This window comes from Macrosteles quadrilineatus, unplaced genomic scaffold (genome assembly GCF_028750875.1).
Source record: "Macrosteles quadrilineatus isolate MER2022 unplaced genomic scaffold, UCM_ALF_1.0 Scaffold_3__2_contigs__length_128488019, whole genome shotgun sequence".
Taxonomy (NCBI): domain Eukaryota; kingdom Metazoa; phylum Arthropoda; class Insecta; order Hemiptera; family Cicadellidae; genus Macrosteles; species Macrosteles quadrilineatus.
Genome location: NW_026542596.1, coordinates 68,308,075 through 68,329,304, shown reverse-complemented (window position 1 = coordinate 68,329,304; position 21,230 = coordinate 68,308,075). Strand labels below are relative to the sequence as shown.

The window sequence follows — 21,230 nt, the reverse complement described above, 5'->3', positions numbered from 1 at the left end:
GGATTCGCCTGTTGAGCCGGTCTAGTTGTCGTCTGTCGTTGGTCAACAAACACCAGCTTAAGGTTATGTCGTCGGCGGCATTAAATATCTGTAAAATCGGCCGGTTTAACTTTATTATGTGAAACGAAGTGCTATTATGAATAAATATGTAGTTGTGGATGTGTTTGTGTACTTCACTGTGAATAAAAATATGCCTACGTTCTTTGGCCCATAGCCCAAGCTATGGCCAACACATAGGCCTCGGAGTAGGCTATTGTGGTTAAAAATCGGGTAAGTTCTGGTGTTCATTTATTCGTAGTACATTTTTACCCCCCTTAAAATTTGGTACCTTACAAAATCATCACAAATTTGGCCGCAATTGCTACATAATCACAGATGTTGCCACGATCACAAAAAAGGTCACGGGAGTTGAAATGATTGCTAGATGCGGATATTCCTGCGATTGTGTAAAATCATCACAGTTTTTGCAATTGTGAGGAATAGTTTAAAGTGGTAACATAATGGATGTTGCTTATATCGCAAGAAATGGTCTTGTGTGTTCAAATAAAATCATTCTTTTCAATAAAACACAGAGCTGGCCATAAAATAATAATAATAAAACATAGAGTACATGTGTTAAATAGAGTTAAGTAAATAACATTAGAAAATATACATTTAGCCGAGGGCTGACGTATAATAAAAATTAGGGGTGTGCGAGTATTCGAACATCGAGCTTTTTCGAGCCGAATAGGACGCTATTCGGCTCGGCTCGTGATTTTCAAAAAGTTTGAAATGTTCGAGCCGAATACTTATTGAACTAGCAAATAAAAATTAAATTAATAAATAAGGAACTTTCATTTAAATTTACTCTCCTCCGTTTCATAATTGTGTCTTGATAAGCACGAACCTCAGCTCAGTCAAGACGCAATGATTATCGATCGTAATTTTGAGGAAACTACCACCTATCGCGTTGTCTTTCTAACACAACTATTCGTATCGTAATATACAATGCAGTGCGAGTGCGTGATTGGCTAAGTCGCTATGGCGACACGCGGTTGCCGTGGCAACCTACAGTGCACACTGAGCATTGCGCCTTGTGTGGGAGGGGAGATTATACCAACAAACTATTTCAGGAATTCTATTTTGGGACGGATGAAAGATAAGGAAGAAACAAAAAGTGGTCACGTGTGCAAATGTAGTGGGCGAGACAATAAGGCTGTAAACGAGTATCGTCGTGTCGTCGTTCCTTGTTTGTTTACTTTTTCAGATTCCTTATCAAACGCCCCTATCTGCTATCTCTCTTTCTCCCTCTCTCTCTAACAATGTACTGATTAAACAGATTGTGGTTTGATTGACGACTTTTCTACTTATAAGTTTCCCTGCAGTTATTTTAGTTCAATCAATCCCATTACCTTTCTAATGTTTATCAAAATAATTAATTAATATGTTTTGTATTTTATTTCCTCTAAACCAACCCCTATTTACCATCTGTATTTTATAGAATAAAATGTTTGTTTATAAAGTTTGACTGGCCACACAATTTTGTACCTATTTTATTTTGTATAAAGTAACAGTTACTTTGAGGATTATATATATATATATATATCAATAAGTGGCGCGTGCTGTAATGAGTGCTTTTTATTATCAAAATAAGTCATGAGTTATTAATTTTTGATAGTACATGGGTCATTGAATACCATAATGTGATGTAGTTTCCTATTTGTATCTTGCAAATAATAATAATTGATAGTTAATTCTGGAAATGAAAAATAGTGATCGCATTCATAAACCTGTTGTCAAAACAGCAACGAGGGTGTAAGGGTTTATTGTTTCAGATGCAAGGGTGTTTCAAGGACAAAGTGTTGGGCCACCCGGATTGGGGGGGGAGAATAAGAATAAGAATAAGAAATATTTATTTCCATTGATCTTTATAAAAGAAATAGGACACGTCATTGTTATACATAGTTACAAGGTGATTCAGTGTTTGCAGTACAAAATATCTCAATTTAAATAGCCATTTACATGAAAATAAAAGCTTTATTTCAACTTACTCTTCAAAATCTAATATTTATTTCACAACTTAAAAACTCATCAATTTTGTAAAAGGGATTTTTAACAATCCAGTCATACAGTTTATTTTTAAAAATACTGTAAGAAACTAATTTTGCTTCTTCAGGCAGCTTATTAAAAAACATTATACAATTTAATTTATGTGAAAGTTTGGTTTTTGCCAATCTGTGCTGCAATATATCTATTTTATCCCTACCTCTTGTATAGTGATTGTGTACGTCTTTTCGGAAAGAGAATTGATCTAAGTTTGACTTTGTATATATTAGAATTTGGAATATATAAAGATTTACTATGGTTGGTATCCTGAAATTAATGAAAAGAGGTTTACAATGTGTATCTGAGCATTCTCCAGCAATGCTTCGAACCGCCTTTTTCTGGAGTAAAAGGATGTCATTAATATGTGGAGAGTGGCCCCACAAAATAAGACCATATAGTATGTGCGATTGAAAGAGTCCAAAATACGCCAATCTTAAATATTCTTGACTAACAAAATCCTTAAGTTTCCACAGCAAGCACCTCACTCTTGAAATTTTGTTACAAACAGATTTTATGTGTGATGACCAATTTAATTTTGAATCCAAATTAAATCCTAAAAGTTTAACTGATTCAAATTTTACCTCTGTTTTAAGACTGATTGTTATATATTGTGATTTGTCAGAATTACAAGATAGTCTGTTTGCAGAAAACCAATCATATGCTCTATGTTCAGCCTCTTGACTAATTAAGCGCAGGGTTGTTAAATTAGAATGGTTGGCGAGTAAAGTTGTATCATCCGCATAAATAACAGATTGTGTATTTATATTTATAGGAAGATCATTAATGTAGACGTTAAAGAAAAATGGCCCTAGTACAGAAGGGGGCGTGACATTTTACGTACGTAAAATGGGGGCGTGAAGGGGAGGAAACTGGTTTTGGCTATTTATTGATTAGTTTGCCGACCCTTCTAGATAACAAAATTGAGTGACAGTGTTAAATCATCGTGTTCTGCATTTATTTCTTGTTTACTTTGTGTGTTATTCTATTAATTCTAGTGCTTTGGTCTATTTCCTCTATATGTCAATTATATATTTTTTAATATATAAGTAAAACTTGTCTCTCCACCTTTTTGGATCCAAACCAACCATGTTCTTTTTTGATTAATAGGATTCATAAAACAAAAATATTTTGTGCATGGAAAACAACAAGAATAATCACGTGTTTTTAAATTTATTTTGTATTTATTTATACAAAATAGAATTAAATATTCATAGTAGTTACAATATACATATGTAATCGACTTGCTAGTTGTTTTGTCGTCTGTTATGAAAGACAATCTGATTATCTCAGTCTGCACTGCATACTGCATATCTCTTCAGGCCTTCAATCGATATCCTTTTATTTCTTGCATCTTCATTTAGTTCAGTTCAGTTCTTATCGTGATTATCTACTATTTGATGTCTTGACAATTCTCAATGTTTTTAAACATATTAAAATAACATTGTGTTTATTTAAAAACTGACTGAACATTATTATTATTATGCACGTTTTTAAGAAAAAAAGTTTAATAATTAAGATAAGGTTACGCTAGGAAAAGCTCGGCTCGAAAAAGCTCGGCTCGAAAAAGCTCGAGCTCGAACATTTTTTAAAAAGCTCGGCTCGGCTCGGCTCGAGGTTGAAAATCACTATTCGCACACCCCTAATAAAAATGTATTTTTTTAAACCGCAGAGATTAAAAAAATTTTGCTATGATGGAGATAAACTATCACAGATTTTGCCACCATCCTGTGAGATACCCACAGCTTGGTTGCTAATCTGGTGTTGCCACAATCGCCAGAAATCATCACATATTATGTAACCATTGCAAGATAGGATCATATTGAATAAGCAGGGTGTTCACCGACCGGGAAAACCGGGAATCATGCGTGATTTTTTTGAACCGGGAAAAAACCGGGTGACCACGGGAGACAACGATGATATTTCCGTGACCGCGGGAGACGACGATGACGTTTTCGTGACCGCGGGAGACGACGACATTTTCGTCACCACGTGTGACGACGATGAAGTTTCCGTGACTTCGGGAGATGACCTTGACGTTTCCGTGATTGCGCATGCGGACGATGACGTTTTTCGTGACTGCGGGAAACGATGATGACGTTTCCGTGACCGCGGGAGACGACAATGACCAGGGTGTCAACCAACCGGGAAATCCGGGAAAACCGGGAATTGTACTTAATTTTTTACTGGCCATGAAATGTACGGGAATTGTCCTTAAATGCCAGACTATGTCCTTAAATTTTTAATGGGCCATAATTTTATTGATCGCTAGTAGGTTAGGAGCACATAAAAGGTTTATCAGATGTTTGTTTACATTTTCATAATTTATTACTAGAGTAATTATGCAATAAAAACCCCATTAGCAGTCTCAAACCATTAATATTTTATCACCAATCAAGTGTCAAGTCAAGTATTACTTCCAAGAACTGTTGACTCAGTAGTAGCTTAGCTCATAAAAGTTGTATCACTTTTATTCCTTTACAACTTCTTTATTTATTACTATTGTAATTATTATTAGATCCCAAACCTATTTTATCATGGAAATAATAGTTTTATTATTGCTGTTAAATATCACTTCTTACTTGTAAGTCTTGAAGATTCAATTTGCTGATGGCCATTGCCTAGTGCCATAAAACTGTTTATGGTTTCATATTAAACATGTAACTAATTAATCAAAAGTCTTATTTTGTAAGTTGAACCCTTTTTTATGGATATTTTATCTTTCAATTGACAAAACCACAAGCATTGTTGTTTGCATTAATTTTTTATGACTACCGGCCTACTTGGTTTCAAATTATGTCATTGCATTTTCTGTATCTTTGTCTTATATTGTTGGCGGCCAGGTTTCATTTTTTTTTTTATTTCCCATATTTATTTATTGCGTTGTATGCTTTAAGCAATCTAAATCTTATGAACTAGAATGATGATAGTGACTTTGCTGATATTATAACCTCATTGTTTGTTACTAAGTTTACATTGGCCCTCCTAAATAATTAGGTCTAGGCCTGGGTATTTTGATTCTTTGGAAGAGTTGTAAAATATACTAAGAAGATGTAATTGAGCCTAAGATAAACTAATGATTGCTATGTGTTGATATTAACTTTGCAGATGAAAATACAATAATCTTACTCTGTGCTTATTGGTAGCCGCTTACCATACCGATTTTGTACCTAGAATCGAGTTACAATATATTCATTATGCATTAGATTTTTTTTCAAAAGTAGTCGAGAACCTAACGTTATGCCAGGGCGAATCATGCCAAATTAATCCGCCTGGATCGTATAAGCTATGTTCTGATGTTTCCGTGACCGATGGAGATATTCAGGATTTTTTCGCTATCGCAGGAGACAATGATTGTGTTTCTCTGTTACACTATAAAAGCTGTACCTCAAGTATAAGTTTGTTTACTTTCAATAAGTTTCTATTTTGAAATTTAACTCTTGTCTATTATTATTTACTTTTCTCTCTGGTACAACTACAGTGAAGAACAAGATTAATACAGTTTGACAAATCAGGAAAATTATTCTGTAATCACATCGACAAAGGTTACGACAAAGTGTCCTTAAATGTACGGGAATTGTCCATGAATTTCTTATCCAGAATGTAGTAGACACCCTGATGACGTTCCCATGACCGCAGGAGACGACGATGACGTTCCGGTGACCGCGGGAGACGACGATTCAAATTCAAAACAACTTTATTTGTTCATGTACATAAAATACAATAAATAGTGTCACAGCAGTTCAAGACATAAATCCAACCTAATATATTTCAGATAATTTTTAGAATAGTTAAACAGCATTCATGTTACTTAACTTATATAGCTCTTTAAAAGAACAAAATGCATTTTTTATTAAAAACAGTTTAAGTGCATTTCTAAATTTACTACAATTTTCTATTATCAGTATTTCTTTGTGGATGTGTTTTAAAAATACAGCACCGGCATAGGATGGTTTCTTTTTAAATAGCTCGGAGTTATGAGATGGTAATACTATACTTCTTTTATTTCTAGTATTGTAACCATGTATATCCTCATGAGTTACAAAACTATCTTTATTATTTTTAACATGCGTTACACATTGTAAGATATACAACGGTTAGAATTTTTTGTTCGATGAAATTCTGCTTTGCAGACTCATCAGACTCGAGATTTAACATGGCTCTTACTGCTCTTTTTTGACAAGCTAAAATTTTATCAAGGTTTTGTTTGGTTGTTCCTCTGTACACACAAAATCCATAAGATATGTGGGATTGCACATGGGCGTGATAAACATTCCTTAAAACTGATAAATTACAGAGATAATACAATCTTTTCAAAGCATAAACCCCTGAATTTAATTTTGCTAAAAGACTGTCGACGTGCAAATCCCAACTAAGATGGTTATCAAAGTGAACTCCCAAAAATTTTGTTTTTTCAACCCTATTTACTTGAGTATCATCAACAAGAATTTTGAAAGTATAAGAAAGTATAAAGTATACTGTTAATACTGTTCGATGAAATGGCGACCATACATAGTAGGTATTTTAAGCCAAGTATGAATGGTGATGAGTGTAGGATGAGTGGAGCGATCTTGTAGTCTTGTTAGTGACTAAGGCCGACATTCCTTAGACACAGCTGTTAATTAATAGCCCATACTTTAACAAATGGCAACTAAGGGACCTACAGTTTATAGTGGAATCCGAACCATATTTTTCCTTGGTCTTGGTATATACGAATTGGTCTAATTATCAGGATAGTACTGCGAATAGTCATAGTACTCACTCGTGCGGACGTTAATCCACACCAGGGAGTATCGCATCCACAGTGCATGCCTATAAATATCCACAATTCGTGACCACAATATATAAAAATTGAATACTTGTGTCAGGCAATATTACAGCAATCATAATTTTTTTTCCTTAACTGAGAATGCTCTTTCCGATAACTAAAATAGCGAGCTGTGTTAGCGCTAAAACAGCATTGCGGGAGTTGGCGCAAAACACGTTGGAAATTTTAGTATGAAAAGTACGACATGAACTACCTGGAATTTATTTTTTACTCATGAATTACTCATGAATTTTTTCCGGTTGGCCTGTTGGACACCCTGAATAAGTCATTTAGGCTACCTAATTTAGAATAATACATAAAAACTAGTGATGGGCGGATCCAAGAAAATGTCGGTACCGGATCCGGATCCCGATCTTGAAAAAATCGGATCCAAATACAGATACGTTTTTTCTTTTTTCAAGGGCGGGTTTTTTTAAATAATTCATATGGCTAGGCAATTTCAAAGACTAACTGTGTCCATATACAGGACTATCTGTGTCCATGTACAGAACTATCTTTGGTAGTTCCTACCTTTTCACCTTTAGTTTTGTAAGTTTATTACCATTTTTTCTTAGTTGGTGTGGTTTTTGTAGCAGTGGGCATACACAATTTCCAATGGTTTGACAGTGGGTAAAGGAAAAATAATTTTTTTTAATTAAAGAAAATTAAATTTTTTAATCTTGTCTGTTATAAACAAACATTATGTCAAAATACTCAAAGTGTATGTTCAATATAAAGTAGGTACTTAAATAGGCCTATAAGTAGCCTACCTTACTATTAAACAAAACAATTGTAGATTGAACATTGTACTGAATAATGTAATAGGCCTATGCAATAGTAGTCATAGAAATCAAATGAAACCTAGACTTGGGCCTAATTTAATCTATAATCCATATAGTAGCAAGATTTAGTAACAGAAAGCATTTTGATGTTTATTACTATAGATAAAAAATCCTTTGCTTAGTCTATGTTATTACTCTCTAATAGCTACAATAAGAAAAAAATCCGTTGTTGTTATCAATAACTGCGATGATAACAATTATGAGTAATGCGATGATAACAATTATGAGTAATGCGATGATAACAATTATGAGTAATGCGTAGAATGTAGAATGAACGGACCCCCAAGAAAGAATGGAGAATGAAGAGAAATAATAATGATATTTTTATGTTGTTATCTTAATATCCTTTTTAGGAGTCCAATTATTATCTTTATGTATGATTTTACACTTATTTATGAGTTATCTAATGTTTTACAAGTTTACAGAATAATTATTTTCAACCACGGGAACATAATTTATAATTATCAACTTATAACGGATGCGTTATATTAAAAAGGTCAATGACCCAAAACATCATGATTGCGCAATGTTGTATGTTGACATAAAAATGCAAATCATCGCATTAACTCTAATACGAATAATATTTCTCCTGGTCCCTTGCAAGTTGTATTATCAATGCTGAATAATTGTGGTCAATTCAAATTATCTTTTTGATTATTCAAATTTCCTACACAAAAAGACAAAAGCCAAACCAGGCAAGGAAAAAACCTGCTATTGTAATCCCCCTACCTAGCCATTTGGGAAGTGGTGAAAGTCTAGTCTAAATATAGCTCAAAGGTCTCACCCTTCCCTTCCCCCCCCCCCCCCCAACCCGTACTCACTGTTGCTATGCCGCTCATTTCAAGGCCATTGCACAACCCCTCTCTCCCTTCTATTGTTTTGCTTTTATAGTGTTTCTATTCTGACTTTTTTAAACATAAATTTATTGCTTACGTAACAGTTCAGTAGTCTATTGTGAAACAGTAGGCCTACTTTAAAACAAAATCACTACCGATCATGTCATTCTATTCTGTGTCAAGTCAGTATACCATTGCCAGTCAGTCGCCAGCGACTGCTTTGAGTTGACCTATTCTGTTGTGACAGCTATAAAAATCAACTACCTCTTGCTTATTTCTATATTTGTATTTTAGTAGTAAGTTCTAGTAGTAAGTGATTACCCTTGTCTCACTCAGCTACCGGTACATAAAATACATTTTGATAGACTCAGTGTGTGTTGTGTGTATTAGTGACAAGAAGGAAGTAGTCTAACATTGCAGAGTGGATAACACTTAAATAGCAAAAAGTGTATTTCTTTGTGGTTAAAAATTCTCCTGCACCATTTTGCTTAAATAGTTAAATAAAATACTCTTTTCTCTCACCTATCGTGAAAATCACGGAACAAAATTAATCTTACTTTTGGATTTGTATCTATTCCATAATTGCATACCATAATTATTTATGCAGGACGAGATCTTATTGGGATCGCCAAGACTGGCAGCGGAAAGACACTTGCCTTCGTTCTGCCTATGTTACGACACATAATGGATCAACCTCCTTTGGAAGCTAATGATGGCCCTATCGGTAGGTTTTGCCTAATTATAGACATTTACTTATTGCTTTCTTTAGCTAGTATATAGAATAGTTCTTATAATATTCTGTAACTTTTCACTCAAAACCCGTAAACTTGTTTTTACCGATTAAATAAACAGTAGACCCTCTCTAATCCAACACTGCACCTCTCCGGCACTGCAGTAATCCGACATCTTTTGACGGGTGAGGTCTTCCGCGATCGCGGCAAAATTCCGATTATCTCCCATGGCCGTGTATCATCATCAACATCACATCATCATCCACTCCCGCGGTCACGGAAACATCATCATTGTCTTTCGCGATAGCGGTAAAATCATGAACATCTCCCACGGTCGTTTGGACATCATAATCTACTCCCGCGGTCACGAAAACGTCATCGTCGTCTTGCACGATCGCGGCAAAATCATGAACATATCCCCCGGTCATAAAGACATTTATAGTTGTCTTCCGCGGTCACGGCAAAAATTGTATCACCCCCCGCGACCGTGTAAACATCCTAATTCACTCCCACGGTCACGGAAACGCCATCGTCGGCATGCGCGATCGCCGCAAAGTCATGAATATTATTTATGCGGACGTTTAGACGTTATCATCGCCTCCAGCGGCTACGTAAACATCATCATCGTCATGCGCGATTGCGGCAAAATCATGAACATCTCCCGCAGACGTTTAGACGTTATCAACGACTCCCACGATTACGGAAACATTATCCTCATCATGCCCGATTGCGAGATCTTCGGAGAAGTGTTTTAAGTGCATTTTAAGTGTTTTTTAAATAACATTCCGGACAGTAATCCGGCATTTTCATTAATCCGGCAGTATAACGGTCCTATATCTGCCGGTTTACTGAGAGTCTACTGATTTTAATGTTAAATCCATCTTGCTGCATAGCAAATTTGACTTAGAGTTAAGGAACTCTGAACGCTTCCAATGTTTAGTTAATTTGGCAAGAAAAGAATACATGAGATAAGATTAAAAGCCAAACAATGTTTTTTGTCAGTAGGATTTTAAATTGTAGAATATGGAGGATTTAAGCTAGCATATCTTGAAGAACTGCAGGTAGGCCATAGAACATACAAAAGAGAAACTGAACACTCAATATTTTGTCCCTGGCAGACTTTGTTCTTTTACGTTAGGTTAGCCAGTACAAAGATTATGGTTGGCCAAAAGTGAGCTAGCATATGTGTATAACAAGAAATGGTAAGCAGCATGGGCGGGACCAGCTTAACTAGTAATGTAGTTGAGCGTTAGCAGGAAACAATGTGAGTTCTGTCACCCATCAAAAATTAACAACTTAAAGTGACATCCAAATCCAATTGAGTGGGAGGCCAATGCTTTTACAGAATGTAAATGTCTTTTGAACTATATTGTCTAAATTTTCTTTATGAACCACCTCAAGGAAAACTTTTGTGTTTAATTTGTATTGTGGCTAAGTAATTGGTCATGTTTCAAAAACTAAGTTGGAAAATGGATATTGTACAAAGCTGTCCAATACAAAAAAAACTCCAATTTCCAGTAATGTGTAAAATTGAGATTGAATTGCTGCAACCAACATTGTCACAACACAAATGCTGCAACATTACCCTTAAGTATCAATCAAACATTGTGTATGTTCCCAGCCCTCATCATGACGCCCACTCGTGAGTTGTGTATGCAAATAGGCAAGGAGACTCGTAAGTTCACCAAGTCCCTCAACCTGAGGGTAGTCTGTGTGTACGGAGGTACAGGCATATCAGAGCAGATTGCCGAGCTCAAGAGAGGTGCAGAGATCATTGTCTGCACACCTGGCCGCATGATAGACATGTTAGCAGCCAACAATGGTGAGCATACAGTCATAACGACATAACTATATATGTATATTTTAGGATAGTAATAATCTTGACAATGTCATCTGTTTATTAGCTATGCTATTATCCAAAACTTTATGTGACTATAAAGAATTATTTATTTATTCAACACGCTTTGAATAAAAACATATCGTGGTGAATAAATAGTTTTGATCCACCTTTGTATCAATTCATCCATCAGTTAAACAGACATTTAGTTATAACTTCAGTATTTGACCAATCTGACTGTATGATTTGAGGTTTCAACTCACTAATTACACATATTGCAATTAAGTGACTTTCTGTTAGTAAGAACTAAGATAATTGGGTTCATTTGCTTGTGTCCTCTTGGTCTTCTAAATTAACATTTTTCAGGAGATTTTTGGTGGCCAGGTACAACAGTAGGCACAAATCCTAAATCCTCAAAGTAATAATAAAATAAACTAAACAGGGTTTGTAGCGTCAGGGAAAACCTGGAAAAGTCAGGGAATTTTGTTGGTCTGGAAAAATCAGGGAATAAGGAAAAAATTCTGGAATATTTTCCTGAAAGACTACTTTTTAACAAATATGCTACATTTTTCTCTAAACATGTTTTTGTCAGGGCGATGACTAATGGCAAAAAGAAAAACATAAGAACTGATGCAGAATTTTACATTGATAGTTGGTTATCAGTTAGGGGGACAAATCCAAGTTTTGTATTTGGGAGTGATTTTTGCTCGTTCACTCAGCACCAGTACTTATGCAGTACGGTATGCGATCTGGTGGGTGGAGGAAGTCAGTGGGTCTAAGCAAGCTGAGCGGTCAGATGGTTCACTTGTCTAGCCAATCCTAGGCTTGTATTTTAGTAAGCAAGCTATTCAATCACCCTCTGATCACTGGCTTTGAACGCACCCAGTGCCACAATGTGGGGAAGGATAGGCCTACATTTATCGTTTTAATTTCAATACGATACTGAATACAATTCCTCATTGAATTTATACCAATTCGGATTAAACCTTTAATAAATCTAAAAAAAACTTCTTACATCACTTGTAGGAGTAGTGATGTAAAATTCCTGGGAATATAAAATCGAAGAAATATTCCCAGGGAATATTGCCGGCATTATTCACAAAATCCATAAATTCCCGGGCATTTATGATTAATTTGCAAAGTAGATTTAAAAGTTACTTAATAGGTAAAAGCCGTAATTATATGGTTAAATCAACCACAAAAACTGAAATATATTTTAGTACAGAATTTTAGACTAAATTAAAACATAGTCTTGCAGTTCAAATAGTGTGTTTTTTAATCCATTACATGTTTTGCCACGTTGGCATTTTCAAGTGGTACACAGAAATATTAGAAACATTATAATATCCGAATTGGACTCGTCGAGTTGTAGAAATTTACATTAAAACATAAAACTGTATACACATTTGACAGGTACGAACAAAACATTTTCATGTAGGCCTACAACACTATTGTAACCCGATCACGACACTAACAGAGACAGAAGTTGTGTCAAATGATCTTCTTGTTACTTTGGAGGCATCTGGCCGAACTAAACTTTGAAATATTATCAAACTCAAGACACAAAATTTCAGTCTAAGCAAGTGTTTATTGTTTAATTGTCTGGTTGTAAAACTGTAATATTTTTTTTAATAAATTATTAAATACTTAACAGAAATAATATTTTGTTATTACCATACATTGGATCATAGCAAATAAAGTTGGAGACAATTGCATTCAGTTTGTACTTACAGATATTTCTTTTCACAGGAAGGGTAACAAATCTCAAGCGAGTAACTTACATTGTGCTGGATGAAGCAGACAGAATGTTTGATATGGGATTTGAGCCTCAGGTAAGTTTGATGTTATCTTTGCACAAGAAAATGTTAGCAGACTTTAAATATTATTTAACATTCACGGTTGTTAAGATTGTCCCCCATAATTGAGGGTAACAATAAATTATCAATGCTTGAGATTAGTGATGGGCAGATCCAAGAAAATGTTGGTACTGGAATTTTTCAAGATCCGGATCCGGATCTTCAGATCCACACTGTCATAAGGGTGGGTAAAAAAAAAAAAAAACGTAATTAACAGAATGCCAATTTAAATTATACTGTTTACATTTAAATTGGTAATGTTTAAAGGTTAATACATCTTATAGAGTAATCTCCAGTTGAGCCCATGATCCCTAATTTTTTGGGGACACTAAAACTTTTCAAAATCATAAAATGAAATGAACACCAAAAGGGTATCTATGTATATTTAACTATAGTTTGATCTTGAGTATGCTATATCGTGGTTTTTGCATGCAGCATCCAATTTATTTATGCCTGGATCACCTCTTGTTAATCTCTTCCTTAAATTCGTTCCAGGTCCACAGTAGGTCCTATCCTACTGATAGCCGGGTATGTGAAGTTCTACAGGTAAAATACACGTGTCTCTTTACAAGAAGACTGTACTGTGTTCTAACTTAGAAAAATATTAGATGGGGGAGTGTTGACTTTTTTATTCACCCTGTATGGACACAGATAATCTTCTTGTACACAGATACAGGGTATTTTATCTGTAGAGTTTCACAGGTTTCACATACCCGGCTGTCAGCACTGTGGACCTGGAACGAAATTTGGCGGTAAAAATTATTACCGGGGAAGTGCATATGCCCTGCTATCATTACTGTGGACCTAGAACAATATTCGGCGGTAAAACTTATTACCAGTGGAAGTGCATATGCCGGCTATCATTACTGTGAACCTGGAACAAAATTGAAAAACCGGCTATATACAGTACTGTGTATTTGCTCCACTCTCGATAGCATATATCATATATGCAATATATCATAAACAGTATATCATACAAAAGGGTTGCATAAGACTGGTGGTGCCTGGATTCTCATCAAATTTAGACATTTAAAAAAATCTACCCATAAAAGAATTTGCAGTGATTCTCCTTAAGACTATATTATCTATTAACATTTTAACAGGTGATGCGAATCATCGAGAACATTCGTCCAGACAGGCAGACTGTTATGTTCAGTGCTACATTTCCCAGGCAGATGGAAGCGTTGGCTCGCAGAATCTTGAATAAACCTATCGAGATTCAGGTAAGTGTTTCTATTACTTTTGTTATTGCCATCGCTTAAATTTTTGATTTTCATGACATCTAATTTGAATTAACAATTGGTTCCTACATTTTAAAGGCATACATTTTTCTCTTTCTGTTCTGCTGGTATAATTATGTTTTTGACTGCCTATCTAATGTATTATACAACATTTTTATAATTTACTTACCCTTAAATCAAGTTGTCCATAATTACCAGATATAATTGTTTTTCTTGAGACAATTGTATTATTGACTCTAATATTAAAATTCTATGTTTATCTGAACATTGGCTTTCATATGATGGAGTTAATCAAAGCTTTCTATTGTGCTAGTGCATTTTGCAGGTCTGAGCATATCAGAGGAGGTACCACTATATTTGTACATAATAAATTTCAATCTAGGATTTGTGATGTTAGTATGTTTTGCAAAGAATTAACTTTTGAAGCATCTGCAGTTTTTATAGATGATTTAGACACCATTGTAATTTCTGTATACCACTCTCCTAATGGAAATACCCAAGAATTTTTAATCATCATTGAACAACTATTACACTATCTTCCTAAATGGTGAACCACGCCCTCGTGCCTGCACCCAGGCTAACGACTTGGAAGCGTGATCCATGCGCAGGCCCGAGGAGCGGCTCACAAAACTTTACTTAACAACATGAGAACCATGGATGGAGGTTCAAGAACAACACACCATTTGAAAGAAACGACCTGTAATAAACAATTTAAATACACAACAACAATAACAAGAATACATGTTCAAAATACTTCAAATAATTTAGTCACCCATCTAGCCTACTAACTTACAAACATTTCTTTTAATTTTTAATCAAATAAGCTAAATTCAAAATAAGAGAATTAACTAATCTTTACCTTCAAAATTTGTATATGTTAGGTAATCAAATTATAACAATGAACATTTGAATAGGTAACAATTATTTAGGGGCCCCAAAATCAGAATGAATTTAAAATATCAAAGGAATAACAATTAATAAAGCTCTGTGCACAAATTAACAAAATAACAACTAAAATCTCTAAGTCCATGGCGGTAACAATAAATAAATTAGGCCTAAATAACCTGCGGTATTTGCGGTACCTATTAGTTCATGGTTCTGGGCAAGCAGCACCGGAGGGGGAAACAAGCATGACGGAAGAGGGGGACCATTATCCAGGGGTGGCCAAGAATTGTAAATTCCACTCCGCCAAGGCTGATACGGACTACTTCATGTTCCCCCTCACGGGGGGTATTGTTTTTGCGCTATTGTTTTTTCAAAATATTGAAAGTGTTTTTGATTTTGTTTTGTTTGACGATTGATGTATGATCATGATTTTGACTTTGTCGATGATCTAATGTATCCTTAAGACAAATAAACATTTTAATTATTATTACTAGCTGTAACCCGCGGGCTTTGCCCCGTTTAACTTCTTAATTTTCAAGATGATCTCGTTCGCATGGCTCAATCACGTCCTGGTTGAAGTTCGTTCGCTACGCTCACTCACCTTTAGGTTGGAGCGCGTTCGCTGCGCTCACTTGCCTTCAGGTTAGCTCGTTCGCTACGCTCACTTGCCTTCAGGTTAGCTCGTTCACTACGCTAACTCGCATCCAGGTTGAAGTTCGTTCGCTATGCTCACTCACCTTTTGGTTGCAAATTAGCTGTTGTCATAAATGTAAAAGAAATAATAGTGCTGCACCCTGTTGGTAATCCTTGTAACTTTTATGCTATTGAACATCATAGAACAGAACCAACTTGTTTAATTGAAACACAGCTGTTAAGATTCATTAATTCCATTTCTCATAAGGTTAACATGGGAAACTCCAGAGCCACTGGGGCGGAGCCGATTGGACGGATCACGAAATTGATGGTGTATAAACCTATTCCATGAAATTCTACACGTATGTACCAAGTTTCGTGGCAATCGGTTCAGCGGTGTCTGAGTTTATCACTGCCAAATATATATACAAACATCCTCTTTTATACTTATAGATTATTATGGGGGGGAGCAAGTTATACTAGTTATATACTAGTTATTTCCGTCTCAGAAAATTAGTGATTTTTTGAGTCCGAGTTAAACATGGACTCAAGCCAGCTCAAGTCAAATCATTTGCAACTCATACCAAGTATTTGTTGTAAGTTAGGCTACAATATATCTGATGATTGAATACTGACTTGTAATATACATATAAATAAAAAAGGCGTTTAAAAAGCTTAAAAATTGTATTGTTCTTCCATTTAACCTTCTATTTAACTCTAGTTCCCGATAACCCGGCATTTCACAAACTCGCCACCCTTCCAGTCCACATTACGCCGAGTTTGCGGGACTCTACTGTACTTTTTATTTACATATACACACCTCACGCAGACTAAGAGGATGGAGGAATATTTTTTATTTGTATGATAAAGAGACATCAGCTACTACATCTTAGAAAAAGTACAGGTTGGAAATTCACAATAATTTGTTCCCAGAGAGACTTGATTAAGATAGCCTTTACAAAGAAATCTGCACACACTTGAGCTGCTATCCCTTTGTTCTGCAAATCTAAATCCTGGCCCAGAGTATTTGACTAAGCTCGAGCTGTCCGATGGTAATTCTTGTAATGTGTGGTGCAGGTGGGTGGGCGCAGCGTGGTCTGTCGTGAGGTAGAGCAGCATGTGGTAGTGTTGGAGGAGGAACAGAAGTTCCTGAAGCTGCTGGAGCTACTGGGAGTGTACCAGGACCAAGGCAGTGTCATTGTGTTTGTGGACAAACAAGAGAACGCAGACGCTCTGCTCAAAGATCTCATGAAGGCATCTTACCCTTGCATGTCTCTACATGGAGGCATTGATCAGTACGACAGAGATAGCACCATTGTTGACTTCAAGGCTGGCAAAGTTAAGTTGTTGGTGAGTATCTTTGGTAACAGTTAGTACAGGGTGTATACCAACCGGGAGAACCGGGAAAAAACCTTAAATTTGAAGGGACCTGGAAATATTTGGAGCAAATTTTTGGTATTTTTGGAGCAAATCCGGGATTTTTATTTTAGCCACAGAAGAAGATTGCAATCATAAAGCGTGTCTGAGAAGTTCGCGCGATAGAATATGATGACTTTTTCTTGACTGCGGGAAACGACGATGATGTTTACACGGCCGCAGGAAATATTCGTGGATCGTGGACGACTACGATGACGTTTCCGTGACCGGGATTCAATTTGCAATTTTAAAAGATCCTTCAATATAATACGCCTTTTGACATTATGTTGCCATTACAAATTTTTCATTTGCAAGGGTAACAACGTTTAAAAAAAATAAAATCGTTGAAAAAATATTTAGTTTTTAAAATGTTGACATGTCACATATAAAATTAAAGCTGAACTCACGAGGATTACGAATTTTCAAACAGAACAAAAATAAGTTTAGTGGTTTCCAAGATATTGCGTATTCTGTAAATATCAATATTTTCCGTACATACGGCCGCCATTTTGAAATGGATTAATATAAAGGAGTTGTGTTTTCACTAAATTGTTTGTCTAGTCTAGAGCATTAAAATGATGCATAACATGACATATGTTTACATTTGAAAACATTCTGTATCCTACCACAGCATTCTTTACCATTACCAATTTTGTTTAAAACAGAATGATTTAAATTGGATTCTGTAAATATCTAATTGGTTTTTTAACCTCTCCTTATGACAGTATACGTATCCGGATAAGAATATTTCATGATCTGGATTCGAAACCGACATTTTGTTGGAGCCCCCATCACTAATTAATTAGTATAATGAAATATCCCACCTTACAGATTGCCACATCCGTTGCTGCTAGAGGGTTGGATGTCAAACAGCTGATATTGGTGGTCAACTACGACTGTCCCAACCATTACGAGGACTATGTCCACCGCTGCGGTCGTACTGGCAGGTAAGTCTTTGATGATATGAATGATGTTTGATAACAATACATTAGGCTTGTCAAAACTGTCTTGGTAAACTGAGGCCTAGTAGTAACAACCATTTACTAAATGTCAGGTATTAACACACAAGAATAAACACACCCACCGCAACAAACCTGTAGGCTAAGCAAATTTCCATTTACACGGTTTCATTTTCCTCAAAATATTTCCTTAAAAAATACCTCAATATTAAAAGAAAAATAAAAAAAAAACAACCAATTTAAAAAAAAAAAAACAAATCAGCAACTGAACCATCAATTAAAGGAAAATCTTATTAATAACCTTAAAAAATACATATCATAGCCAATCATCACCATGGTTTTGATGAATATTCTTTACTGACATATATCAAGCGCATATATATTTACTGACAGTTCTTATCAGGCGCTCGTGGAGAGCGGACCTCCTTATCTGTTCGTGTCTGGCTAGTTTCCTCGTTGCAAACTGTCCAGCTCATACCTGTCAGTGTGTCTTGTTATTGCGATTTTTTAAAATTAATAAACTATTTACGTGGTTGGTGAAATCGGGGATAACCAAGTGGCGTTGGTGAAAAGTGTTTCTTATACAGTAAAGTGGCTCAGAACATGACAAGTGAAAAGAGCGGTAAATGTGAAGTACTGATTGATCAGCAGAAAAACTTAATTAAATGCACGGATTGTAATTCTCCATTCCATTTTACCTGCTGCAGGAACGCGTCTGGAGATTCTTCGAAGAGGCTGACTAGGAATTCATACAAGTGCGAAGGCTGTGTATCCGAAAACTCATCGACGAACAGCAAGATGGGTCTTGATCGCGATACGGCGACTATACTAGATGCGATAGCCGCGCTACGTAAAGACACTAATGAATCTTTCATCGGGCTACGGAAGGAAAGTTCTGAAATGTGGCAGCAAACACAAAATAAATTAGATAAAGTCGAATGTGATATAAATATCCTAACAACGGGCCTCGGTGAAGTCAAACTACAATATGATGAAGTGAAGAGTAAAATAACAGCTAAAGACATAAATGTAGAGAAACTACAGGAAGAAAATATAGAACTACAAACCAAAATACTAGATATGCAGACTGAAATCGAAGAGATGCAGCAATATTCCCGTATAGATAATATCGTTATCACAGGAGTGCACATGCTTAAAGGTGAAAATGTCTTCATGATCCTAGCCGACATTGCCAAAGTCCTCAATATTAACTTCCACCGGTATGACGTGTCAGCTGCCCATCGTCTTTCGAATAAAATGTCCAAATAGCCATTTATCTGTATTAACAGTTGCTCAAAAGAGTTGTGTAAGTTTAGTCTAATATAATAAATATGAGAAATGGGTTCAAAGTATTTCATGTGTTCATCAAATCTAATGCCATTCATTTGTTCATTTATTTCATTCTATTAAATTGTCATCCACTTTTAAAATATCAGTATTTAAAAAAAAAAACCTGTTTTCGCACTTTCAAAAAATAACGTCTCGAATCTCAAATCATTTAAGGATGATTTGATCATCGGTCTTGTATCTAACAATTACATTTTGCCAATAACCCTTCCTAATATGAGACTAAAGCCCACCTTGTTAAATTATATTTTCATTTTATCTGTCCAAGACAATCCAGCTCAAGCTACAGCAAATTTACAGCTAAACTTAGATGAAATTTCTCATTGGTTTAAAACATGGAGGTTCAAAATTAATGAAAATAAATCAGCGCACATTACTTTTACCTTAAATCAGGCTACATGTCCTCCAGTATCTATGAACAATATTCACCTCCCTCAAGTAACAGAAATAAAATACTTGGGCATGCACTTAGATGCAAAGCTTAATTGGAAGGCACATATCTGGACTAAAAGACAACATCTAAATTTAAAAACAACTAAACTTAATTGGCTTCTTGGATGTAAATCACAACTCAGTACACAAAATAAATTTTTACTGTACAAAACAGTTCTAAAACCAATTTGGACTTATGGTATTCAGCTTTGGGGATCAGCAAGTACCTCAAACATTGAAATTATTCAACGTTACCAATCAAAATTATTACGTAAAATTGTCAACGCTCCTTGGTTTGTTACCAACAGAACACTTCACAATGATCTTCAAATTCGAACAGTAAAAGAAGAAATTACAAAATCTAGTGAAAAATACATTATAAAATTGGAAAATCATTCAAATCATCTTGCACTTAATTTATTGGACAATCGCAACACCATTTACAGACTGAAGCGACATACGATATTGGACCTACCATTCAGATTCGGCTAAGTGTTATCAAAATTCTCTTTGTTAGCTAGTGTTGAAGGTGGTCAATCACTAGCTCATGTTCTTCAAGTTATTTTTGTATTACTATTTATATAATTTGCTTATTGTTCAACTTGAACAGATTGTAAATTAAATAAAGTAAAAAAAAAATTTTTTAGTAGTAATTTTACCTTGATAAAAGGAATGTGGTAAGGATGTGTCTTTAGATAAGACTAAGGTAAAACTATAATTATCGGAAATATTAATTTTTGTGATTTTCCAATCTCCTTGGCATTGTAGGCTTTCGCTTTATGTTAATTAAATATGTGTGTATTTATAGCAGAACATTCCTATATGAATAATAATTAATATTTAGGTTCGTAATAAACAAAAAGGAACACGACTTTGGATCTGTTAAATTAATTAGGCTGGATGGTTTCGCTATAGGGACCGGGTATGGACATGTTAAACGAGGAAGATTATAACGAATTTCCAATTAAAGAATGTAATGTTTACTCCGATATAAGTACTCTTAATTCTTGTTTTGATTTATCTCAAAGTAATTTCGGGTCAAGGTTTAGAATAATCCATCAGAATATAAGGAGCTACAATACAAATTTTGACGAATTTTGTGCGTTTCTCCAAGGAATAAAAACACATTTTAATTGCATAGTACTAACAGAGGCATGGTTAAAAACAGATTCTTTTTTAGAAAGTATTCCGGGTTACAATATTTTTAGTTCAAGCAACAATCTTAATCAAAGCGATGGTGTAGTTGTATATCTGGATAACTCTTTATCTGCAACCTGTAATCAGCTGTTGATCGGCGGTGTGGCCACTGCCTTATCTCTGACCTTC

The 21,230-nt window shown here is 35.3% G+C and overlaps 1 protein-coding gene across 3 annotated transcripts in view; it reads left to right on the top strand.

Moving 5' to 3' along the window:
- LOC128988689 (probable ATP-dependent RNA helicase DDX46) overlaps positions 1-21,230 on the top strand; it is a 76,920-nt gene that overhangs the window by 31,135 nt on the left and 24,555 nt on the right. For all 3 annotated transcript variants that reach the window (XM_054410232.1, XM_054410231.1, XM_054410233.1), the window contains 6 exons: positions 9,175-9,291; positions 10,920-11,120; positions 12,885-12,967; positions 14,095-14,214; positions 16,828-17,100; positions 17,998-18,113. In XM_054410232.1, the coding sequence (XP_054266207.1) occupies positions 9,175-9,291; positions 10,920-11,120; positions 12,885-12,967; positions 14,095-14,214; positions 16,828-17,100; positions 17,998-18,113 (910 nt within the window). The remainder of the gene's footprint in view (positions 1-9,174; positions 9,292-10,919; positions 11,121-12,884; positions 12,968-14,094; positions 14,215-16,827; positions 17,101-17,997; positions 18,114-21,230) is intronic.